The 25035-nt window shown below is 37.7% G+C and overlaps 3 protein-coding genes across 3 annotated transcripts; 1 reads left to right on the plus strand and 2 right to left on the minus strand.

Moving 5' to 3' along the window:
- Positions 1-626: 626 nt before the first annotated feature.
- On the minus strand, positions 627-2303 carry LOC133034483 (uncharacterized). Its single transcript, XM_061109573.1, has 2 exons — positions 1459-2303; positions 627-1350 (listed from the first exon to the last, which is right to left on the minus strand). The coding sequence occupies exons 1-2, from the start codon at positions 2301-2303 to the stop codon at positions 627-629; spliced, it is 1569 nt and encodes a 522-aa protein (XP_060965556.1).
- A 1920-nt stretch (positions 2304-4223) lies between these two features.
- LOC115720143 (uncharacterized) lies at positions 4224-5411 on the minus strand. The gene has a single exon (XM_030649302.2). The coding sequence runs from the start codon at positions 5409-5411 to the stop codon at positions 4224-4226; it is 1188 nt and encodes a 395-aa protein (XP_030505162.2).
- A 16038-nt stretch (positions 5412-21449) lies between these two features.
- LOC133034030 (uncharacterized) lies at positions 21450-23361 on the plus strand. The gene is made up of 6 exons (XM_061109056.1): positions 21450-21550; positions 21930-22119; positions 22284-22395; positions 22537-22737; positions 22872-22919; positions 23093-23361. Exons 2-6 carry the CDS (start codon positions 21968-21970, stop codon positions 23258-23260), a joined length of 681 nt encoding a protein of 226 aa, XP_060965039.1. The 5' UTR covers positions 21450-21550; positions 21930-21967; the 3' UTR covers positions 23261-23361.
- The last annotated feature ends 1674 nt before the right edge of the window (positions 23362-25035 follow it).

Raw genomic sequence — 25035 nt, forward strand, 5'->3', positions numbered from 1 at the left:
CATTAAATTGTTTACATCTAATTCTTAGAATATAAGTGTTATATTTTGCCTAAATATAGTTTCTTTGATTTTGTGTAGTTTCATTAAATTGTAACACATTTAATGCTTAGAAATTATACATTTTATAAGTGAAGAAAAATCCTACCTTTTTGAAAATAACTTGTACTTAAATGAAAAATATATTTTGGAAAATATGGTGAGATTTATTTCAACTATATCTAAAACTTGGGAATCAATATGCTTATAAATATTATTGAACTTGCATTTTGTGGATTCTAATATCTTAATAATCTTATTTTACACATCTTATTTGAAAATCATTTTCATACTCACTCATCTTTAATCTTGAGTATTTTAATTACTTGTCTTTTATTTTATTTTGCACTCCCATCAAATATTTGGAGCTAGGTTAGAATATTCTTATTTTGTTTGAAATAGTTTCTTTTGATGTTAGTCAACTCCCATGGGTTCGACCTTGCACTTACATGAACATTATATTCCGAAACGATTCGTGCACTTGCGAGTATAAATATTAAAACACTCACTTTTGAGGACAACAGGGAGGTTCCATTGAACATAAGAGAAAACTTAGGAGTCCTAACACAAGTCATTACCAGACAAATGAATTAAGATGGAAAATTAAGAGCATTCAACATCTCCTCAAGGAAGTCCCAATCTAATGTATCATAAGCTTTTTGCAAGTCGAGCTTAATCATACAATTCGGCCTTGTAGATTTCCTACCATAATGTCTTATCAAGTCCTGACATATCATAATATTATGAGCTATATATCTAACTGTAACAAACCCTCCTTGATTTTGAGAAACAATATCAGAGAGAATTAGTTTGAGCCTAGAACATATAAGCTTTGTAGCTATTTTGTACAGGACATTGCAACAAGCAATTGGGCGATAGTCACTTACAGTGTTAGGACATCTGACTTTTGGAATGAGAGTAAGGACTGTTGAATTGATCTCCTTTAGCAGCTTCCCAGAGTGTAAAAAGGAGGTAACTGCTTCAGGTATATCATTGCCTACAAGATCCCAATTATCCTGGAAGAAAAAGCTACTATATCCATCTGGCCCAGGCGCTTTTGTTCCAGGAATGCTAAATATAGCAGCCTTCACTTCCTCTTTTGAAAATTCTGCTTCCAACAAGGATATATGCTGATTTGATAGAACCGGCCCCTGCCTAATAACTTTCATTTGTACCCTCTTCCTTGTTTCCATCTTAGCATTGAGAAAACTTGTGTAATGTTGCAGAAAAACATCAGTAACTGCTATCGAGTCATCAACTCGTTCCCCATCTGCTTTTTCAATAGAGATGATGTTGTTTTGCATTCTCCTTTGCCTGATAGAAGAATGAAATAAACTTGTATTCAAATCTCCATTTTGAACCCAATTCAGTTTAGCCTTCTGATGCAAAAAAGAGCTGTAGGCTGCTTATTTCAATACATACTCATTCCTTGTTGCTAGCTCCATCTCTTGAAGCTCAAAGTTTAGTGGATCTGCTTGCAGCGCTTTCTGAGCTTCAGTTAGCCTGTCTCTAGCTTGTTTTTCAGCAATGTGGATCTCATTAAAGCCCTCCTTATTAATCTCTTTAAAGACACTTTTCAATTCCTTCAACTTTGTGACTACTTGAAACATTCTCGTACCCTTTTTCTCCTGCTGCCAAATTTCCTTGATTCTTTGATCATATTGCGGGTGTTGCTTCCACATCCGAAAATACTTAAAGGGTTTTTTACCCCCCAAAGTATCCGGATATATACTCAACACAACAGGTGTATGATCAAAAATTCCTTCACAGAGAAAAACAGCCTCAGCATTCTTGAATCTGTCTAGCCAAGCCTGATTAGCTAAGACCCGATCAATTTTTGAGAAAATACAGTCCGATCCCTGCTGCTTATTACTCCAAGTGAAAAAACTTCCACTAAATTTTACATCTTCCAGCTGACAAATATTTATACAACTCTGAAAATCCAAAGCAATAAACCGAGCTTTATCACCAATCCTTTCCTCTTTTGACAGAATTTCATTAAAATCCCCTAATATTAACCACGGCTCAACTGTATTACATCTTTGCAGCTCTTCCCACAGTACAGACCTCCCATTAGCATTGTTAAAACCGTAAACAAAGGAAACAAAGAAACTACCTCCTTTATCTACCATTGTAACAAACAAATGAACTAGCTGACTAGAGCAGCTAATAATGTTGACTGTGAACTTATGAGAATTCCAAGCTACTATAATTCGACCTCCCTTATGCCACGCATTATTCGCCGTAAAACACCATCCTTGAAACATATTTAAGTATAAGGCTCCCAACTTTGAAGCCTTAACTCTTGTCTCGAGCAGACCAACTAGCCCAATTTTCTGATGAGCAATAAATTGCTTAACCAGATTTTGTTTATTAAGGCTATTGATGCCCCGGACATTCCAACTAAGAATTCTATCCATTAAGAAGAGGAGGATCTCCCCCTCCTTTTGTACTATTCCGTTTGTCTTCTACTTGTTCAGCCCATGTAACTTGATCCTTGACACCCTCTGTCTCTACCAATACACAAAAAGAATTAGAAGTTGATGTCCCTGCTCCTTCAGCTGTCGGTTTGACTCTCCATCCCTTGACAACCGGATGAAAAGCCTCTGGATCTTTATCCACTACCACCTCTTTCTGTTTATTATCATTCTTCACAGCCCACTCTTTTTTCCTACAATCACTTGCCTTATGCACCCTCTTTTTTCTATTTTATTAACATTATGTTGTTGTGTATGTCACTACAAGAATAATAACTTATTGGCACGACACAATTGGGCACCACAATGGGTCGTGCCGAATTTCCTAATAATCTACACACTTATATATAAGTCTCAATTCTCTTAAATTTTTTCTCTCTTTACTTTTTATATTTATTATTATTATTAAAATAATAAAATTATATATTATATAAATTTTTATTGGGACCAGTACGCACGCGCGACTCCCAATTTTCTCTCTCATGAAACCTTTAGTATATTTTTTTATTTCTTATAATATTTACAAATATAAATATAGATGTATCATTTTCTTTTCTTCTAACTCTTCTAACTCTCAAAGAAAATCATAGCCGCCTCCACCATACCTTCTTCTCATTTTTTTTTCTTTTTCTTCGGGTTCAACTCATCTCTCTTTGATTTCATATAATTTTTATACACTCACTTCTTTATATATATATATAACGGCTACTATGAAGACATCACCCATCTTCGCTGTAATTTCCCTGTGGTTGTGGAGCATGGAGTACAATTTGACAAGAAACGCTCAGTGGCAGTGGATGTACGATGAGGCAATCTTACAGTGGTGGATCAGTGTTCAAGGCATTTCCAATTTGGTGGTGCATAGGTTTTCGACGAGGCACAATGGGATCCAATGGTGGTTCAAGGCATCTTCATAAACTATTGGTTTTATTTTTTCTTTTTGTAATAATATTTTTCATCTTTTTAGTAGATAATTATATATAATTTTTTTCTTAATTATTTGTATATAGTTTATGTTCATAGACTTTGAATCTAATTGCCACACACCACTCCCACGCCCTTTGGTATTTGGAACTTCAAGGATAGGTGCTTGATCGAACTGATTGCCCCTAGTTCGATCAGTGCTGGACGACCCAACAATACGTTGTAAGCCAATGTCAGGTCGACAACTAGGAAGTCTTGCATAACAGTGGCAGATAGGGGTGCCTCGCCCAAAGTTAATGCAAGCTCGATTATCCCAAGATTGGCAATGCTGTCTCCGGTGAATCCGCAAAGATTTGCCATACAAGGCCTCAATTTGGCCTTTTCGAGCCCCATCTTCCTTAGAGTTTCCTTATAAAGGATATTTACTAAGCTCCCGTTGTCTATTAACACTCTTTTGATCCTCTTATTGGCGAGTTGGATGGTAATCACCAATGGATCGACATGAGGATATCTCACGTTTTTCTCGTCTTCATCCGTGAATATATTCCTCGATTTTCACCTTCTTGGAAGGGTCTGGGGCAAATGCCGACTGCTCGTTCTTTATCTCTTTCACATTTTTTTCTGGGCGTTATTGCTTTCCCCTGCGATATATGGCCCTCCCAAAATAACGAGGATGTCCTCCAGTTCAACAGGAAGAGGTTGTAACCGCTGGTTGTTTGGGTTATTGGGCTGACTAGGCTGGTTGTCTCCGTGGCCTTGTCTTTATACGTACTTCTTAAAGTGGCCTCAAGCGATGACACTTTTTATCTCATCTTTCAATTGGCGACATTCATCGGTCGTATGCCCAATCTCTTTATGGATTTTACAATACTTGTTAGGATCTCTTTTGCTCCTCGCATTCCTCATGGGCTCAGGCTTGCCGAAGGCAACCTTTTGCTCATGTGCGAGATATATATTCTCTCGAGTTTCATTAAGCTCGGTACAAATAGTATACACTGGCACGTACTTATCGTGCTTCTTCTGTTTTTTATCCTCTGACGGTTCCTTAGAACCGTCCTTTCTCTTCGAACATGAGTTATCAATTCTCGTGGAAACAGTACTTGTTGAAATGTTGATGGGTTTGCTTCCCGAGCTTATTTTCAAAAAATTAATTTCCTTTCGGGCTTCTTCTTTCCGAACGAATACTTGAGCCCTTTCGTTGAACTCAGTTATGTTTCTTACTAGACGACCTTGTAAGTTGTGCCACAGCTTGCCCCCTATAGTTGATGGATTAGTAGAGATCCTCGCCTGAAGGGCGCTAAGTTGTGTACTGTCATCCAAATTCCTAACCCTAGCTGCAGCCGTGCTAAAACGACTTAAGTATGCCTTAAGTGTCTCACCGGGCTGCTGCTTTATATTGGTTAGCGAGGTCGCTTCGAGTCGTCTATCCCTAGCAGCCTGGAACTGTTTCTTGAAATCCTTGGATAGCTGCTCCCAGGAAGTTATTGAATGGTGAGTAAACTTGTTAAACCAGCTGCTTGCTGCTCCAACAAGCGAGGTGGGGAACAAAATACAACGTAAATTGATCGTCACATTACTCGCTCGCATTATTGTATTAAAGTTGTTTAAATGCGAGACCATATCAGTGGTTCTGTCATACGACGAGACATGCGAGTTTTCGAATCCCGAAGGAAAAGGGGTACTCATGATATCTGGATGATATGGCTCAAGATCCTCGTCTGAGTTGTATTCAGATTGTCTCCCTAGTTCCCCAACTTGATATCTCTTGAACTTCTCCTCCAGCTCGTTTATCTGTAATTGGATGAGATACTCTTGCTTTTGACCGAGCTGTTGGCGAAGGTAAAGTTTCTTCCAATTCAAGTGCTCTCGCAGATCCAGTTGGGAGTAATTGCTGACAGACCTCGTCTTACTCACAGATCGCGTCCTACTCATAGACTTTGTCTTTGAGTGACTAGCGGATTTACTGGTTCCCATACTTTCTCGATCATTAGCTCATTGAGTACTTTCTCCTATTTGAGTTGATCGACTGTGGGTTCTTGACTGCCTCGAGGTCACACTTGCTTCCTCATGCTCTGTTCTTTCCCCCTGAGTGTGGTTTGTCGTATTTCCCCCATTAGGGTCTATACGAGTCCTCGCTCTATGGGTTTGGGAAGAACGCTGGTGATTTCTCGCAAGTGACCTACATTCTCCCAGTTGAGTCCCAAGATTCTCCTCATTTTCATGAGAAATTTCTCGTTCATCAGTTTTGTAACACCCTAACTATCTTAGGCGTATTACGTGATTTTTAAACGTACTGTGCAGCTCGTTGCTAATCAACGAGGTTTATTGAAAAACGTGAGTAATTAAAATTTTGCTTTTTCATTAAACTTATAAACCATTTTACAAAAGTCTCGGGATCCCGATTTATAAAATATTTACAAAAGTTTTAACTGATTAACTTTTACATCAAAATGAAAGTCGTCTAACGACAGTTACAAAAATCTCAGCCGTCTTTTTCCCGAGGATCGTACGCTCCAGGCCTAACCGCCCCGACATGTACAATCTCATAAGCTCGCTCACGGTCCATCAGCTATAGCCTTGCCTTTACCTACACATGAACATAAACTGTGAGTCGACAGACTCAGTAAGAAAAGCATAATAATATCATACATAAAACTGACTGCCGTGTCCAACACGATACTGAGTCCCGCTACTGCCATGTCCAACATGGTACTGAGCACTACTGCCATGTCCAACATGGTACTGAGTTTTGAACGTTCAGGGGACGGTACTATTGACAAGTATCCTCCTGATCGGTCGAACCGGTCATACTCCGCCGCTGGTCATACTCCGGCTGTCTGCAGACGGGATAGGTCAATAGCACTGAACCACCAACCAGGTGTCAGCCTGATCGGTCGAACCGGTCATACTCCGGCTGCTGGTCATACTCCAGCCTGTACCGACGTGACAGGGTTGGATGGTTCGAAGCCTAAATACATATCTAATGTAATCTAGCAGGCTTCCTACATGCACGCTAAACATGTAATCTACATATGCATACTGTTATACTAATCTTACCTGGATTCCGATTTCAGGTGTGCCGGTCAACCTGACTGGAACTGAAGCTGAGCGGCGGATTACTGGCTCCTAAACCATAAAAATCACAACGCTATAAGTGACACGCTAAATCACTTCCCGGGGACTAAAACTCGAAACTAAAAGTTTCCCTATCGATAAAAAGCATGGCAATACCCCTAAAAACCCAAAAACGAGGAAAACTAGGGTTCTGAAAAATCCCCCAACCGGAAGACCGGTTGCCCAACCGGAATTCCGGTTCTGGGAAATTCAGGACCCCCATCCGGAATTCCGGATGCACAACCGGAATTCCGGTTCCTCGCAGGCAGCCAACTAAAAATCCCATAACTCGACCAATTCAGCCCCAATTGGTCCCAAACTTTCCAGACCTGTTCTATATGTCCCAAATAACATATCCAAGGCATCAAACCTACCCAGAAACCACAGATACAAAATTTGCCATTGGAGCTCAAGCTTGAGTTCTAAACTCAAACTTGAGCAAAAACACCTAAACATGCAATCAAACCCACTTAATTCTACATAATCAAGCATAATATCACCTCTGAAAACTAACAGAAATTACAGCAACAACACAGAAACATAATCACACTATTTTCCTCCAAAAACCACATTTTTTCAAAGAAAACTCAAACTTTGAACAACCTAGCTACTCATGCTTCAAACAACTCAATTAACATCAAATAATCATGCTTTGAACTTCAGAAAATAAGAACCAAACACAGCAACAAGAACAGCCACAAAAGCATGCATGCATCAACAATATACCAAACTTTTCCTAAAATAAAAGAGGAGAAAGCTAGAAGACACCTACCACAAACAAGAATTCACTAGAGCTTTGCAAAACTAGCTTGAATCACCACAAAAATCCAGCTCCAAGCACCCAAAGGTTCAGCCGAAAAAGAGAGAGAAAAGAGAGTGTTTGCTTGAAAATTTCTTTCTTTTTTCTAAACTTAGAATTTTGAGAAAATGAAAAGGAATTAAACTAACTAAGTACTATTCATTTCAGCCAAATAAACCATGAAATAAACATTTAATTTTTCAAATAAAAAGTCACTAAAGACAAAAAGTCATTGGGGCAAAAAGACCATTTTGCCCCTCCATCATAAAATCACATAAATCATACTAAAGGGGTATTTTTGGGAAATTCTAAATTCCCGGCCATTCCCGACATTCCCAATGTCTAAAACCCGTCCCCAAAATACTAACATACTAAGTTGTGATTTCTACTGAGCCAAACGCCGAGTTCCAAAATACCGGACACCGGAAATGCGAAATATAAAAGCTACTGATGACATAATCATGCATATCTGAATTCCATAAATAACAGTAATAAATTATTTAAATAGCTATAAATAATTCCATGATTAAACATAAACAACTGCTAATTTCCAAATTAACTAAGCGGGCTTTACAACTATTCCCCCCTTAAAAGGATTTCGTCCCCGAAATCTAACCTGAATAACTCTGGATATTGAGCTCTCATATCTGACTCTAGCTCCCAGGTGGCTTCTTCCACCTTACTGTTTCTCCAGAGAACCTTGACCAATGCTATGGTCTTATTCCGAAGGACTTTATCCTTTCTATCCAGGATCTGCACTGGCTGTTCCTCATATGACATGTCTGGCTGAAGCTGAAGACTCTCATAACTGAGTATATGAGAGGGGTCTGAAACGTATTTTCTCAACATTGAGACATGAAATACGTTGTGCACTGCTGATAAAGCTGGAGGCAATGCCAACCGATATGCCACTTGACCTATCTTCTCGAGAATCTCGAAAGGTCCTGTAAACCTAGGGCATAACTTGCCTCTTTTCCCGAAACGTTTAATCCCCTTCATCGGAGATACTCGCAAAAACACATGGTCCCCTACTCGGAACTCAACATCTCTACGTTTCGGATCTGCGTAACTCTTCTGTCTGCTCTGTGAGGCAAGCATTCTAGCTTTTATCTTTTCTATTGCCTCATTGGTCCGCTGAACTGACTCTGGACCTAGGTATTTCCTCTCCCCTGTCTCATCCCAGTGGATAGGGGATCTACATTTCCTACCGTACAACAGTTCATAGGGTGCCATCCCTATCGTACTCTGATAACTGTTGTTATAAGAAAATTCTATTAACGGTAGGTATTTGCTCCATGAACCCTCAAAGTCCACAACACAGGCTCTCAACATATCCTCCAATATCTGAATTGTCCTTTCGGACTGACCATCTGTCTGAGGATGAAATGCTGTACTGAATTTCAGCTTCGTACCCATTGCCCGTTGCAAACTTTGCCAAAATTTGGAGGTGAATTTCGGATCCCTGTCCGAAACTATAGACTTCGGTACCCCGTGAAGTCTCACTATTTCCCTGACGTACAGTTCTGCCAACTGATCCACTGAAAATGTTGTTCTGACCGGCAGAAAATGAGCAGATTTCGTAAATCGGTCCACCACTACCCAGATGGAATCATGCAAACCCGTGGTCCTAGGTAACCCGACCACAAAATCCATCGTAATATCCTCCCATTTCCATTCTGGTAGGGTTAGAGGCTGCAACAACCCTGCTGGTCTCTGATGTTCAGCCTTGATCTGCTGACAAGTGAGGCATCTCGATACGAATTCTACCAAATTCTTCTTCATACCGTTCCACCAGAAGTACGGTTTCAAATCTTGGTACATCTTGGTGGTGCCGGGATGCAGAGAATACGGGGTAGAATGAGCCTCCTCAAAGATCTCGTTTCTCAAGTCCACACTGCTCGGGACACAAACCCTGGCTTTATACAAAAGCATCCCACTATCTGACACTGAAAAGTCTTTGGCTTGACCAGCCAATACCTCATCTCGGATCTTCACTAACTCCGGATCTGTCGTCTGAGCAACCTTTATTCTTTCTAACAGATCAGATTGCAGCGTTAAGTTGTGAAGCTGACCTACCACAAACTCAATGCTGGATCTAACCATATCCTCTGCTAGCTGAGGTGAGATCTGAACCATGCTAGCTACTTGCCCGGGACCCTTTCTGCTCAGGGCATCAGCCACTACATTGGCTTTTCCGGGATGATAGAGGATCTCGCAATCGTAATCCTTCACTAATTCCAACCAACGCCTTTGTCTCATGTTCAAATCTTTCTGAGTAAAGAAATACTTGAGACTTTTATGGTCGGTATAGATCTCGCACTTCTCCCCATAAAGGTAATGCCGCCAAATCTTCAGTGCAAAAACCACTGCGGCCAATTCTAAATCATGAGTCGGGTATCGCTGTTCATAATCCTTTAACTGACGGGAGGCATAAGCGATAACCCGATCGGCTTGCATCAATACGCACCCCAAACCCTGTTTGGATGCGTCACAAGATGAACTACGAACTTCTCCTTGTCCGAAGGCAAAGCTAGCACCGGAGCGATGTCCGGTCTACTGCTTCAGCTCCTGAAAGCTAGCTTCACATTTATCTGACCAGGCGAATCGCTGATTCTTCTTTGTAAGCTCGGTTAGGGGCATTGAAATTTTGGAGAACCCCTCCACGAACCTACGGTAGTACCCAGCTAATCCCAAGAAGCTTCTGATCTCTGTCACTGTCTTCGGTCTCGGCCAATCCCTGACGGATTCGATCTTCCCGGGATCCACCTTGATCCCATCTTTACTCACAATGTGCCCTAGGAAGGACACCTGAGACAACCAGAACTCACATTTCTTGAACTTGGCGTAGAGCTTATGTTCTCGAAGTCGTTGCAGTACCATCTGAAGATGTAACTCATGCTCCACTTCTGACTGAGAGTACACGAGGATGTCGTCGATAAACACAATCACACAGATATCGAGGAAATCCTTGAATACTCTATTCATCAGGTCCATGAATGCTGCAGGAGCATTGGTTAATCCGAATGACATAACCAGGAACTCGTAGTGTCCATACCTAGTGCGGAAAGCCGTCTTTGGAATGTCCTCCTCTCGGATCCTCAACTGATGATAACCCGAACGGAGATCAATCTTAGAAAAGACCGTCTTCCCCTGAAGCTGATCGAACAAGTCATCGATCCTAGGTAATGGATATTTATTCTTCACCGTCAGCTTGTTCAACTCTCTGTAGTCGATGCACATCCTCATAGATCCATCCTTCTTCTTGACGAACAAAACCGGGGCTCCCCAGGGTGATACACTGGGCCGAATGAACCCTATGTCAAGCAACCCTTGGAGCTGAATCTTTAATTCCTTAAGTTCAGCTGGAGCCATCCTATACGGGGCTTTGGAAACCGGATCCACACCTGGTGCCAAGTCAATCACGAAGTCAATCTCCCGCTGAGGTGGTAACCCTGGAAGTTCTTCGGGAAAAACGTCCAAAAATTCCCGAACCACTCTGATGTCCTCTGGCCGAATGGTGTCTGGCCGAGTGGTGTCCACCACCACGGCCAGAAACCCTAAGCACCCGCCGTGCAATAATTCTCTCGCTGACATAGCCGAGATCACCGGGATCCGAGATCCCTGAACCGAACCCACAAACACGAACGGTTCTTCACTTTCTGGTTGGAAGACTACCATCTTCCTCTTACAGTCAATGCTCGCCGAATATTTAGATAGGAAATCCATTCCTAAAATAATATCAAATTCGACTAAGCTCATCTCTATCAGATCAGCGCTTAACTCTCTACCATCTATCCTGATCGGCATAGACCTAATCCACCTATTGGAGATAACCAATTCTCCGCTGTAACAGTGGTTCCAAACCCCGATTCATATCTATCAAAGTGGTCTACCCAACTTACTAAAGACTGCGGCCGCCACATAAGAATGTGTAGCCCCGTAATCAAACAAGATCGAATAAAGCGAGTTGTTAATAAAAAGCTGACCTGTAACAACTGATGGGCTGGCATCTGCATCAGCCTGCGTGATAGCGAACACCCTGGCTGGAGTGGGTATCGCTGGAGCTCTCGGTGCCTCTGGCCGGAGCTGGGGACATTCCCTCTTGAAGTGTCCGGGCATGCCACAATGAAAGCATCCCTGCCCCTTGCACTCACCCCGATGATGCCTCTTGCAGCTAGGGCACTCGGGATAGGAGAATCGGGTCTCATTACCACCAGGACGACTCCTCTCGTTCGGTTCCCCGGAACCTCTTGTTCGACTCGAGCCGCCGAAGCGGTGGGTGCCCTCTTCCCCTCCGATCAATGGCCGAACCACTACTCCCCCTGCTAAAGCCTGATGCAGGAGGGGTAGGAGCCCCGCCACCAACCGGAGTACTGACTGAATCTGACATGCACCCCACTGCGCCCTCAGCTCGCAGTGCCTTCTCCACCATCTGAGCATAGGTGGTGCTGTCGTCGGTGGTAATCATCAGGTCATGCCTGATCTTGGGATTCAACTTGTCCAGATACTTCTCCTTCCTGCTGAAGTCAGTCGGCACAATTCCCGAGGCTAACCTCGCCAACCGGTCAAACTGAGTAGTATACTCAGTGACACTCATGTTCTCCCGCTGGGTCAGGTGAACGAACTCTTTCCTCTTGGCGCTTCTGACCGCCTCATTGTAGTATTTCGCGTTGAAGAGTTCTTGGAACCTTTCCCAAGTCATGGTGGTGACGTCATGAATCTGAGACACCATGTCCCACCATACCAGGGCGTCCTCCTGGAACTGAAATGTGGCGCACACCACTCTGTCATTACCGGTGACACCCATGAAATTCAGAATTCTGGTAATCACCGTCAGCCACTGCTCGGCTTTCGATACTTCCGGACCTCCCAGAAAAACCGGAGGTGCTTGCTTCCGGAACCGCTCATACAATGGTTCCAATCTATGGGCCGCCACCACTATCTCGGCACAGGCGGCGGGGGCGGTGCCCACCGGAACTACGGGCACGGGAGCTGCGGGAGCACCCTGCCGTCTCAACCTACGGATCTCGAGGTCTTGCTCTTCGATCCGGCTTGCATCTCCGCAAACCGCAACTCCCGATTCGGGGCTCCCCGATCGGCGGGAGCACAGGCAGCCTGTGGCGGGTTCTCATCACCCCGGCCACGAGCCCTGCCTCGGGGACCTCTGCCTCGGCCCCTAGCAGGTGGGGGAAACTGAGCTCCCTGTCCCTGATTCGACCGTACGGAGTTGCCCTGACTCCTGGTAGTCCGCCTGGCGTCCATCTAGTTAGAACCGCCTGCGAAACCAAGAGTTGGCATATCAGGTCGTATTCAAGGCGAGCTTACTAATGCCGCTTAATTTGGGAATTAGAAATGAAACATGCGCCTATTCTACTATCAGGCTACTAACATGCTTCCTAACAGGCTTTTCTTTTTCATAACTGAATAAAATAAACTACTAAAGCAATAAAGGCTTACTGAACCGTGAACCGAGCTAACTGCTGATGATGATTGTACATGTCGTGACGATCTTCGGAAGACAACCTGGCGGCTCTGATACCAAATTGTAACACCCTAACTATCTTAGGCGTATTACGTGATTTTTAAACGTACTGTGCAGCTCGTTGCTAATCAACGAGGTTTATTGAAAAACGTGAGTAATTAAAATTTTGCTTTTTCATTAAACTTATAAACCATTTTACAAAAGTCTCGGGATCCCGATTTATAAAATATTTACAAAAGTTTTAACTGATTAACTTTTACATCAAAATGAAAGTCGTCTAACGACAGTTACAAAAATCTCGGCCCGTGTCGTCCCGAGGATCGTACGCTCCAGGCCTAACCGCCCCGAGCATGTACAATCTCATAAGCTCGCTCACGGTCCATCAGCTATAGCCTTGCCTTTACCTACACATGAACATAAGCGTGAGTCGACGGACTCGATAGAAAAGCATAATAATATCATACATAAAACCGACTGCCGTGTCCAACACGATGCGAGTCCCGCTTACGCCATGTCCAACATGGTACCGAGCACTACCGCCATGTCCAACATGGTGCGAGTTTTGAACGTTCGGGGGACGGTACTATTGACAAGTATCCTCCACGATCGGTCGAACCGGTCATACTCCGGTCTTCTGGTCATACTCCGGCCGTACCGACGGGATAGGTCAATAGCACTGAACCACCAACCAAGTGTCAGCCTGATCGGTCGAACCGGTCATACTCCGGCTTCGGTCATACTCCAAACTGTACCGACGTGACGGGGTTGGATGGTTCGAAGCCTAAATACATATCTAATGTAATCTAGCAGGCTTCCTACATGCACGCTAAACATGTAATCTACATATGCATACTTGTTATACTAATCTTACACGGATTAGATTTCGGGTGTGCCGTCAACCGATCGGAACTGAAGCTGAGCGGCGGATTACTGGCTCCTAAACTATAAAAATCACAACGCTATAAGTGACACGCTAAATCACTTCCCGGGGACTAAAACTCGAAACTAAAAGTTTCCCTATCGATAAAAAGCATGGCAATACCCCTAAAAACCCAAAAACGAGGAAAACTAGGGTTCTGAAAAATCCCCCAACCGGAAGACCGGTTGCCCAACCGGAATTCCGGTTCTGGGAAATTCAGGACCCCCATCCGAATTCCTGGGATGCACAACCGGAATTCCGGTTCCTCGCAGGCAGCCAACTAAAAATCCCATAACTCGACCAATTCAGCCCCAATTGGTCCCAAACTTTCCAGACCTGTTCTATATGTCCCAAATAACATATCCAAGGCATCAAACCTACCCAGAAACCACAGATACAAAATTTGCCATTGGAGCTCAAGCTTGAGTTCTAAACTCAAACTTGAGCAAAAACACCTAAACATGCAATCAAACCCACTTAATTCTACATAATCAAGCATAATATCACCTCTGAAAACTAACAGAAAATACAGCAACAACACAGAAACATAATCACACTATTTTCCTCCAAAAACCACATTTTTTCAAAGAAAACTCAAACTTTGAACAACCTAGCTACTCATGCTTCAAACAACTCAATTAACATCAAATAATCATGCTTTGAACTTCAGAAAATAAGAACCAAACACAGCAACAAGAACAGCCACAAAAGCATGCATGCATCAACAATATACCAAACTTTTCCTAAAATAAAAGAGGAGAAAGCTAGAAGACACCTACCACAAACAAGAATTCACTAGAGCTTTGCAAAACTAGCTTGAATCACCACAAAAATCCAGCTCCAAGCACCCAAAGGTTCAGCCGAAAAAGAGAGAGAAAAGAGAGTGTTTGCTTGAAAATTTCTTTCTTTTTTCTAAACTTAGAATTTTGAGAAAATGAAAAGGAATTAAACTAACTAAGTACTATTCATTTCAGCCAAATAAACCATGAAATAAACATTTAATTTTTCAAATAAAAAGTCACTAAAGACAAAAAGTCATTGGGGCAAAAAGACCATTTTGCCCCTCCATCATAAAATCACATAAATCATACTAAAGGGGTATTTTTGGGAAATTCTAAATTCCCGGCCATTCCCGACATTCCCAATGTCTAAAACCCGTCCCCAAAATACTAACATACTAAGTTGTGATTTCTACTGAGCCAAACGCCGAGTTCCAAAATACCGGACACCGGAAATGCGAAATATAAAAGCTACTGATGACATAATCATGCATATCTGAATTCCATAATTAACAGTAATAAATTATTTAAATAGCTATAAATAATTCCATGATTAAACATAAACAACTGCTAATTTCCAAATTAACTAAGCGGGCTTTACAAGTTTCCAGTTGCCTCCCATCTTCATTTCGGTGAGAGGGTTCTGGTTGATCATTCTGATTTTCAGGGGGTATCTCATTTTCCATGGGTTGTTCTTCCCGGACATTTTCATGTCTCCTAGTTCGTGAGCCACGAGGTCTTCCTCGTGGTCTTCTCACCCCAAGTTCAGGTTGATTTTGAGCATTCATCCTTGTGCCGCCCTGGCCGCGGTTGCATCTAATTCAGCGTTTCGCCGCTGCGCCTCTTCCAGAAAACGTCTTAGGCGACAGTTTTCTATTTCATAAGTACCTTCTCCCATAGGCTGGGCACCTCCACGATTGGGCTCTTCATCCCTTGTCCCAGGGTTTTGGCCACTCCCACGCTTAGTTCTCTTCGAGCGTGTTGTCCGCGTACTAGGACCAACGTTGGGTTGGGTTCTCCGTGAACGTGTGGTCCGAATGCTGGGGCCACCCTCAGGTTGAATCATCCTGGAGCGGGTGGTCCGTCGAGACCGTGGGTTGGTAGGCCTTCTGGAGCTCATGGGCTCTTTCCCAGAATGATGATTAGTTTCCTCATGTGTGGTATTAATATTTTCTGGATTTTCAGCCATGAAGGAGGTGGTTTTTCTTCAAAAGAAAGGAGGGTTTTTTCTGAGCTTTTTCACAGAGGCTCTTAATGAAAGCACCAAACTGTTAACGCAGATTTTCGTTAACTAAATTTGAGCCTAACAGTGACAATCTCACACAGAAAAAATAAAAGCTATAAAAGTAAAAGTATGAACACAGGGTTTTTTACGTGGTTTTGCAGTTATAATTCTGCATAGTCCACGAGTCAATCTTATTCAGATTTCTAATCATTTTCTCAGGGCCTCTTTTGTATGAGTTTTTTCCGTCCCTTTTTTGATCTTGCTTGCCACTATTTATAATTACATAGTGGGCAGTTAATTACAAAGTTGACTGTAATCTGTTTACAACAATCATCCCCTAAAATCATGGGGTTTGATTACACATCACATAGTGTAAATGCAATTATTATTTGAAAATCATATAGCTAGGATTTTCTCGCTTTTAGCGGGTCAAAATGATCGTGTATTTAAACACGTCTTTAATTGTTTTATCTAAGGATGTCTAGACAGAGGCTTGGTTCCAGGGATCATAATAGCTAGCGCGCCATTTTTCCTTTAGAGGTCGATGATACACGTCTTATGATGATCGCGACCCTTATGTACAAAGAGTTTTTCAAAGCTTGTTTGAATGTTAGCTTCTGACTCGTCATGATTGTAAACCTTACTAAAGTTAACTGAGTGAAGCTACAGGAAGCCCTCTTATAGCGAGATAGACACCTCGCTTACTAGGTCTTGAGCCTTACACTTAGTTTGTACGTTATACACTAAAGGCTTTTGTAGTTGTGTCGCTTTCGTCTTCCTACATGTAATGTACTTGATGCCTCGCTACTCGCATTCAGCGACATACGGTTTCTCGCTAATATACTAAGCAACATTTTGTATATTGATTCCTCGCATAAGACCTTATTGTCAGCGGGTTACAAATATACTATGACACTTACATAATTAATGAGTTATTCCATAAAAAATGATTGCATCGATCCATATTCCTTTTATCCTGACACGTGTCCCCCACTGAGATGGTAGCCGAATTTCGGGTATAACAATATCAAAAAAATATATATTAAAAATCTAAATTTTGTAAAAACTGAATTTTATGGAACAAACTTGAGTATATTTTATTTTATCAAAAACTGTAAATTTGCTTAAGTGAAAATATTTTTTTTTTTTAGTTTATATAGTTTTTTCATTTAAAATAATTTGATATTTTTATTGAATTTTAAATTATTTTTCTTTATTTTATAAGATATGAGTTTATAAATATAAATAAGTTTGATTTCTTTTTCAAAAAATATTAGTTTATTTAAATAATTTATTAGATTCTCAATAATTTTAGTTTGATTATTTAAGAAACGTGTTATAAATAAAATAAAGTTTGAAAATATTTTTTTAGGAATAATTTAATTTTTTTTAAGTAATTAATATTTTTATGAGATTTTTAAGATTTTTTTTTTAATTTTTTTAGATTTAATAAAATATATTAAATATTTTTATAGAAAAAATAGAATATTGTAATTTTTAAAATTATTTTTTTTTAATAAAAATGGGCAAATTTTATATTGATTAAAGTTCAGGGGGTAAAATAACTAATTTTTAATGGTAAAAAAACAAAATCTAACAGAATGAGTATAATTATGTAAATATTATATTTCAGGGATAATTTTTAATAAGCAGTATATTTTAAGAGGTAAAATTAGGTAGTGTTAAAAGTTCAGGGGAAAAAATGTTATTTATTTTTTTATTTTTCATTGAACATGACGACATCGATTAAAAAATAAGAGATTTTTATTTTTACAATTAAGGAGTTTTTTTATGTATATTTTTACGAAAATTCACATAGCAACTTATATAGCAATTAACGGAGCAACATAAATCGCAACCAAAAGCCACATAGCAACCCATATAAAAATTACCGGAGCAACCTAAACTCTAAATTTGAAAAAAAAAAGTTAAAAAATAGTATATGAGATAGTTGTTAAAAAAAATATTACATCTGATTTATTCCCTAAAATAAAAACTAAAATTTCATTTAATATAGGGAAATTTACACTAAGTAACTATTTTTACCAATATTAAACATTTATACTGGCTCTCTCTCTCTCTCTCTCTCTCTCTCTCTCTCTCTCTCTCTCTCTCTCTCTCTCTCTCTCTCTCTCTCTCTCTCTCTCTCTCTCTCTCTCTCTCTCTCTTTTATATATATTTTTACATTTTGGATTTATCTTTAATACTCTTATAAAATTTAATAATTACAATTATACGGTTAACACTATTTTTCCTTCTTCCTCCTATTCACACATATCCACTTCAAGCAGCAACCATCTCCACCCTTCCATCTCGCATCCAGCCGATCTCGTCTCCAACCATCTCGTCCCCAGCCCGTTAAACCACTACTCAACCTTCTGTCACGGTCTAGGGAGAAAGAGGCACACTCGAAGCTTATTTCTTTCTTAGTAAGTCATCTCTCTCTTTTTCAAACTTCTTTTTGCTGCTACTAAGCTGTTCTTTTCTTGTTCTTCTTCTTTCTTTTTTTTTTCTTTTCAAATTACATTAATAAAAATTTAAATTTGAAAGTTTAATAAGAATATTGTTTTAGTGTGACTGTTTATTATTGATTCTACTCATTTGTCCTCAAATTTTGTAAATTTTTGCTTCTCCTTTAAGTTGAATTTTTTGTTAATATGTATATAAGGGCACACCTTCTATGTGTTTGACAAAATGCCCAACATAGTTATTCTTAATCACTAGCCTAAAGAAAGAGAGCATATTTAATTGTGCTATTGTAATTTTTATTCTTCTTTAAACTAGGATTTTCATGTTGCTCATCTAATGTTAATTATTTTCATTTTGATGCTATGAATTAGTTAATGTATCAATAAATTCGATAGTGTTGTTTATGTGTTGTTTATACGTGTTGTTTTGCTACTGCAGAAAGAAAAAACTTTGATTCCAAATGTTGAAATACTTCCAAGTTGATTAGGATAGACTTTGTGACAATTTCTATTCCTTTGGTAGAATGAAGTAAGTTGAACACATTGAGAGTTTACAAGAAAATGCTCTATAGTTGTGTGTGTGTGTGTGTGTCAAAATACCCATGACATGTGTTTGGTTAAATGCCCGAAAGAATTGAATTTTCACTAACATAAAGAAATAGAACATATTCTTTGTATTTTTTCTTCTTCTTTAAGTTGAACTTTTCATATTGTTACTTGTTATTTTTGTTCATTTTAGTTTTATGAATTAGTCAATTTTTATTTATGGATGTTTGATAATTTTGTTGATATAGTGTTGTCTTAGCGTTCTTTATAAGTTGTTTATATGTTATTTTTGTAAATGCTTTCAATGATTATGTTGATATAGCGTTGCATTAGCGTTGTTTATAAGATGTTTACATGTTATTTTATAAATGCTTTCATTTTTTATTTTGTTGTTTTGTTACTGTAGTTGAATGCAAAAAACTTGATTTTCAGTGATGATGTACTTCAAAGTTGATCAGAATAGGCTTGTCAGCTATTGTGTATGAATTAGTGATTGAGAAGTGTGCTTAGTTTTGGTTGTGCACCGAAGAACAATATTTTTTTAAAAAAACTTTGTTTTATATATTTTTAAAACTTTTTTTTAATTAGTTTTATATGTATGTTTCACGTGATATTGAACATTATAATTTTATTTAATTTGTTTATATAGTTTAGTACAAAAAAAATAATTATTATTATATTTTTAATTTATACATTAAGTATTTGTATAATTATATTCTTCTTCTTTTTTTTTTTTTGACAAAAAAACAATAATTGTTAGTAGGTTTTTTTTTTTAACTGTTAACCATATTTTGCTACGATTTACAAGTATAAAACACAATTGTATATATAATTTAAGTAACCTACAAATTTTAACTACTGTAATTTAACATAGAAACAACGTGAAATCAACATATTTAAAAAGTAACAAAATTAAACAACGTATTTACAACTTTAAAATAACTGTAAAACAACAAACAATGTTTTTACTAAATATAAATAATTTTTATTCATATTTACAATCTCTTTCTATCAATGCCTCCACTTGATTAAAAATCAACATGATGTATGTTCTATTATTTATTTTCTATGTCTGAATGTAAGAGATAAAATAAATTTTTATTTTAACATGTACAACTCTATTTGCTTTAATTGTTGAACAACTACTGTAGTGCATAAAAAATCCATAACAAACTTTACAACAATATGAAAATAACTTGATTTTATTTTCAATGTGAAATAAGATGTCGCAAAAATAACACAAAAAAACTTCACAGGGGGTTTTCTTTTGATTGTTTACTTGTTGATGTATGGTTTGATTTAGCTGCAAAGTATCAATATCAACTAAAATAATATCTTTTGAAATTGATCCTCTCCTTAAAGGAGATAAAAGTTGTTTAGTTGTTATTTCTGTGTTGTTGTCAGGTTGTTATACATCTCAGTGTACTGAGTGATTGCTATTTTCTTTCATTATCATATTATTGCACACTTTTATTTGGGTAGCTGCCAAAAAAAAAATTGTGATTCTGTGTTGCTGAATGTGTACACACATAATGAATATTACCTGAAATTGGTTTCCTTGGTTAATACTTTTATGTAAAACATCAAACTTTTGTCATCCTTGAGTTAGAGTGGTTGGTAGCCTTCCTTCAGTTGGTATTTTAGTTGTTTTTGAGTTGTTTCACTACTGTTGCATTGTAGTTTCTCCATTATTATTGGTACTAGTTTAACAAAGTACAATCTCTTGATACTAGTTCTCCACTTGATTCGTAATCAACACTTGATTCGTAATCAACATAATGCTTGTTGTCATCTTAATGACTATTGCTCTGTACCAAAATTTGCAAAGGTCTCATAACTGAAACTAATGTATCAATTTTTCAATTTTGTTAAGCAGCCATTTTAATACATGAGAACAATGCATAAAGAACTAATTTGTGACAATTTTCAGTAAATAACATTAAATATATCACTCCTCTCTCTCTCTCTCTCTCTTATTTAGTCAAAAGCCTATAAAATTAGACATCCAAGGACCGACCTTAATGTTTCAGCACTACAAAAAAAAGGCCACAAGATTTCTTGCCGCTCTTGCTGAAAAGCAAAACCAAAGAAAAAAGAATAGAAGATAAATTGATTTTATTTATTTTTTATTTTTTTTTTTAAAAAAAAAAACTACTTGTTTCAGATCTGTAATTTTTCTTCTCTTGCTCAATACAAATAAAGGGACTTGGACTAAAGAAGAAGATGATCGACTTATTGCACACATAAGGGCTCACTACCTAAGGTGTGGTAAGAATTGTACAGGCTTTGTTAGATTAATTACCTCAAACCTGATCTCAAACATGGAAACTTAATAGAAGAAGAAGACGAGCTCATCATCAATCTTGTACGATTTTTGCTTTACGATTGTACCCTTCTCATTAACGATTTTTTTTAGACCTGAAATTCTACCTTGGTTGAGAACAAAAATGGAGGAGATATGGAGAAGTTCTGGCGCGGCTGGAAACGAATGAAAAAGAGGAAGAAGGGGATTGTTTTACTCAGTTTGTATTTTTGAAAAAAAAAAAAGTTTTTTCTTTTCTTTTTTGTTTATTTTTTCATACTAAGATAAAAATGTAAATTTTGGATATTTCTGCGTTTTCCCTAGTATAAATATAGGCTATATGAAAACATATGCTTTGCATATTTCTGCGTTTTCCCTAGTATAAATATATATACATACATATACCTATATCCCTTTCTTCAGTCACGCGTTCATTACATTGTAATTCTTCCCAACTTCAAGGACGATTGATTATCTAGGTAAGTGTTTTTATTAGTATTACTATATTTTTTTGGGGGGGGCGGAATAGTATTTATTATTCTTTATTATTATTATGATGTACTTATAATCAAACTATTCTTTCATTATGAAGTTTTATGATCAATCATTTGAGCCATAGATTCATAGTAACTACTTATATATGGTCAATTAGTATAATTTCAATGTTGTAAAATATGTAATAATTGCACAATATATATAAGCATAAAATGAAGCAAATCATGATCATCAAACATCACTATATATGTGTTCCTAATTATTTCAAGAATTTAACCAAGAAAGCATATGTAAGAAAGTCAAGAAACTTAATTAATCTTCTTTTCCGTTTCATTTTTCGAATTGGTGATTGTTAATAATTAGGAATAATAAATAATCAAGAAAAGTACTCAACCATTGACATGGAGTGCACTAAGAAGGCAACGGAGACAGTGACAAGCATGGCATATCAAACATGGCCGATGATAACTGAATCGATTGAGAAAATAGAGAAGAAGCTTGATCAAAATAACGACCAAGAATGGAATCAAGAGGACCAAATGAAAGCATCCTTGTAAGTACATATGTATAGATATATATTTTATGCTTTAATTAATATTGTTAATACGGACTTAGCTAAATTCATCAAAATATGTAATAAGATCTCTCTTATATCTATATATTTATATATAGGCCAGTAATTTGTTGCTTGGCTACATTGTAACTTCACATGTGCAGAGCTGTAAATAAAATCTTCTTGGCAACACCCTACGTAGAAATTTGGGAGAAATTGACAAAAGGACTTCATACGAAATATGCGAAAGTTTTGATAAATAGGCTTATGAAAAAGGTGAGCTAATCTTCTTTTTTATATATAGTTTGTGTTTGTATGATACTTTATTCATTTATTTTTCCATTCGTATTTCTCAGTTTATATATATAAAGAGATAATTTTTATTTTCTTTAATTAACTTTAAGTTTTTTTATTTAGGTGATTCCTTCATTGGAGCAGAAGAGAACTTCCAAGTTATTGTTTCACCAAATTTTGGAAGAATGGTCATTATTTGACACTTACACGAGAAATGTATTGATAATTTTCATGCCTGTTGAGGAAATGGGACGTAATCCTATGGTCTTAGATTTTAATCCTTTGCCATTACGTGTATTCGCAAAACTCCTCTTCTGTAGCAGGGTAATATGCTAATTTACTATTAATAATTACATATGTGAATGCTCTACTTCTAGCTATATATATATATAAGTATATATCATTATCTATTGCACACTTTCGTCATTAACAATAATATTAATTGATTAAATCCTCAGGTCTGGACCGAATTTCACCATGAAATTGACAATCTATTACCTGAAATGGTAAAAATTATGTCACTCTATAATTACTTAATTAAATTTGCTATATGCATGACCTTTACATTACTCTCAATACTCTCCTCTTGTATAATATTATTATTTGATTTTTGCTTAGCTATTATTATATATGTGAGTTTAAGATTATTAATAAAATATTTATATATATATATAAACAGATTGATGCAGGGATGTTCACCAAAAAAGATGGTAAAGATGATGAGGACATTGAGAGGATCCGACTCCTTCATTTCTTTTATGAAATGTATCAAATGCAATATACGCAGATTGGAGAGCTGCTACAAACAACTTTTAATATTTTGAAAGAAAAGAAAATAGTTTCTTAATTAGTTATACGCATTTCATTCCATATCGATAACTGTATATGGGTCTTTATTTGTCATTTTTTTAAAACATGATCATCATCATGAATTTTCTATTCTTTTGATAATTGATAATTTAAACCATTTATTTGTTTAGAGTAACCATATATATATATGCGACCATAACACATTCTTTCAATAATATTGATGATGATGATGATTAGCATTTATAATAATTTGGTCATAATTCTAATTTTGTATTTATTATTTTAATTTTAATTTAATAATTAATTATTATTTTCATTTTAATTTCATATATATATATATATAAGTTTAGAATTTATATGAATTCAATCATAATAATTTCATATATATTTAGTTATTAAATTCTTGTAGAAAATAAAAATCGCATTATGAAAATACATATAAAAGAGAAATAAATTTATTTTGTCAAAAAAGAATACATAAATAAAATTGGTCACTTTTATTATAGTTTATTATTTTAATGAATAAAAAATATTTATGTCCAAATTCATACTAATTGTAATATTAGTTCTAGTTTATATACTATTGAAGAGTACAAATTATAACAATTTGGTCATTTCATTCTTAGCAAAACACATAAGACATACAATAATTTCATGAGGCATACAAAACCAGTAAAGAATCTAAAGATGACCAATTTTGAAGTTTCTTCCGCCCCAACGCTATCTCAAATGGTGAGGTTGAAGAAATGAGTTAGGAGTTTAAGTTGCCTACCCACGGGGAGGAAGACGTGGATAATGACGAAGAATAAGAAATCAGGTTTAATTTTGTGGAAGACGCTCCTCTGGAAGAACCATTCTCTTGCGAGGATCTAGAACTGCAGGTAAGAAAATTAGATTTGACCAAGTTCCAAAGGTTGAATCTAGTTCAAATTGGCTGTAAGAAGTTAGTACTAGTGTCGAGACAACAACCACGCTTTCCTTTCACAAACCTAATGATTCGAACCGATGTTGCAGTTGTCTCGATTCTCATACTTCGTTGTGGGGTCGTAGTTCCGTTCCACTTCGTCAAAAATAATCTAACTCATTACGACGTCGCACCCTTCCAACTCACCCCGAATAGCTACAAGATCGTCTTGGGATTTTTCGTGATGTACAAAGAGTATACGCAGGGTGAACCTTCTGTCGAAGACTTTAGCTATTTCCCCAACATAAAAAATGTTGGCCACGACAATGGTTTCTACCATTTTAGCAAGTGGGCCAACTCGAAGATCAACGAGATTGAAGGCACGGTTTCTAATATGGGCGACTGGAAATTGAAATGGTTTTATGCGTTTGCATTACAAGGGATTAGGGTAGATATTAATCGTCTTCCAAGTATGTCGCATACTTTTATACTTGTATTATTTTTGTCTTGAAGAAATTCTAATCTTTTCGTTGAGTTCACAGGGAGAATAACTCGATCTACATAATTAACTGGAGATTGCATAGAGATTATAGAGGTTCTAAGTAGTTTGCCCACAAAAGATCACGATTGCCGCATCATATGTACAACGACAAAACTGTAGGAACAGGCTCTGATAAGTAACGATGTCAGACTTCAGCGAGAACCTATGTACAACGAGCCCTTCGAGAGGCAAAAGTGAAGATCGAAAGGTGCATATAGCTAAGCAAAGAAAAAGACAACCCGCAGGTAATAATGCTCCCAGCATCATTTGTGAAAAAATTTATGTATATGCGGTTACTAACATTGTTATTGCAGATAACTTTCTTGAAGAGTGCCCCAATCCTTAATCGCGTGTCAAAAATAGACAA

The sequence above is a fragment of the Cannabis sativa genome, chromosome 2, assembly GCF_029168945.1.
Source record: "Cannabis sativa cultivar Pink pepper isolate KNU-18-1 chromosome 2, ASM2916894v1, whole genome shotgun sequence".
NCBI lineage: Eukaryota > Viridiplantae > Streptophyta > Magnoliopsida > Rosales > Cannabaceae > Cannabis > Cannabis sativa.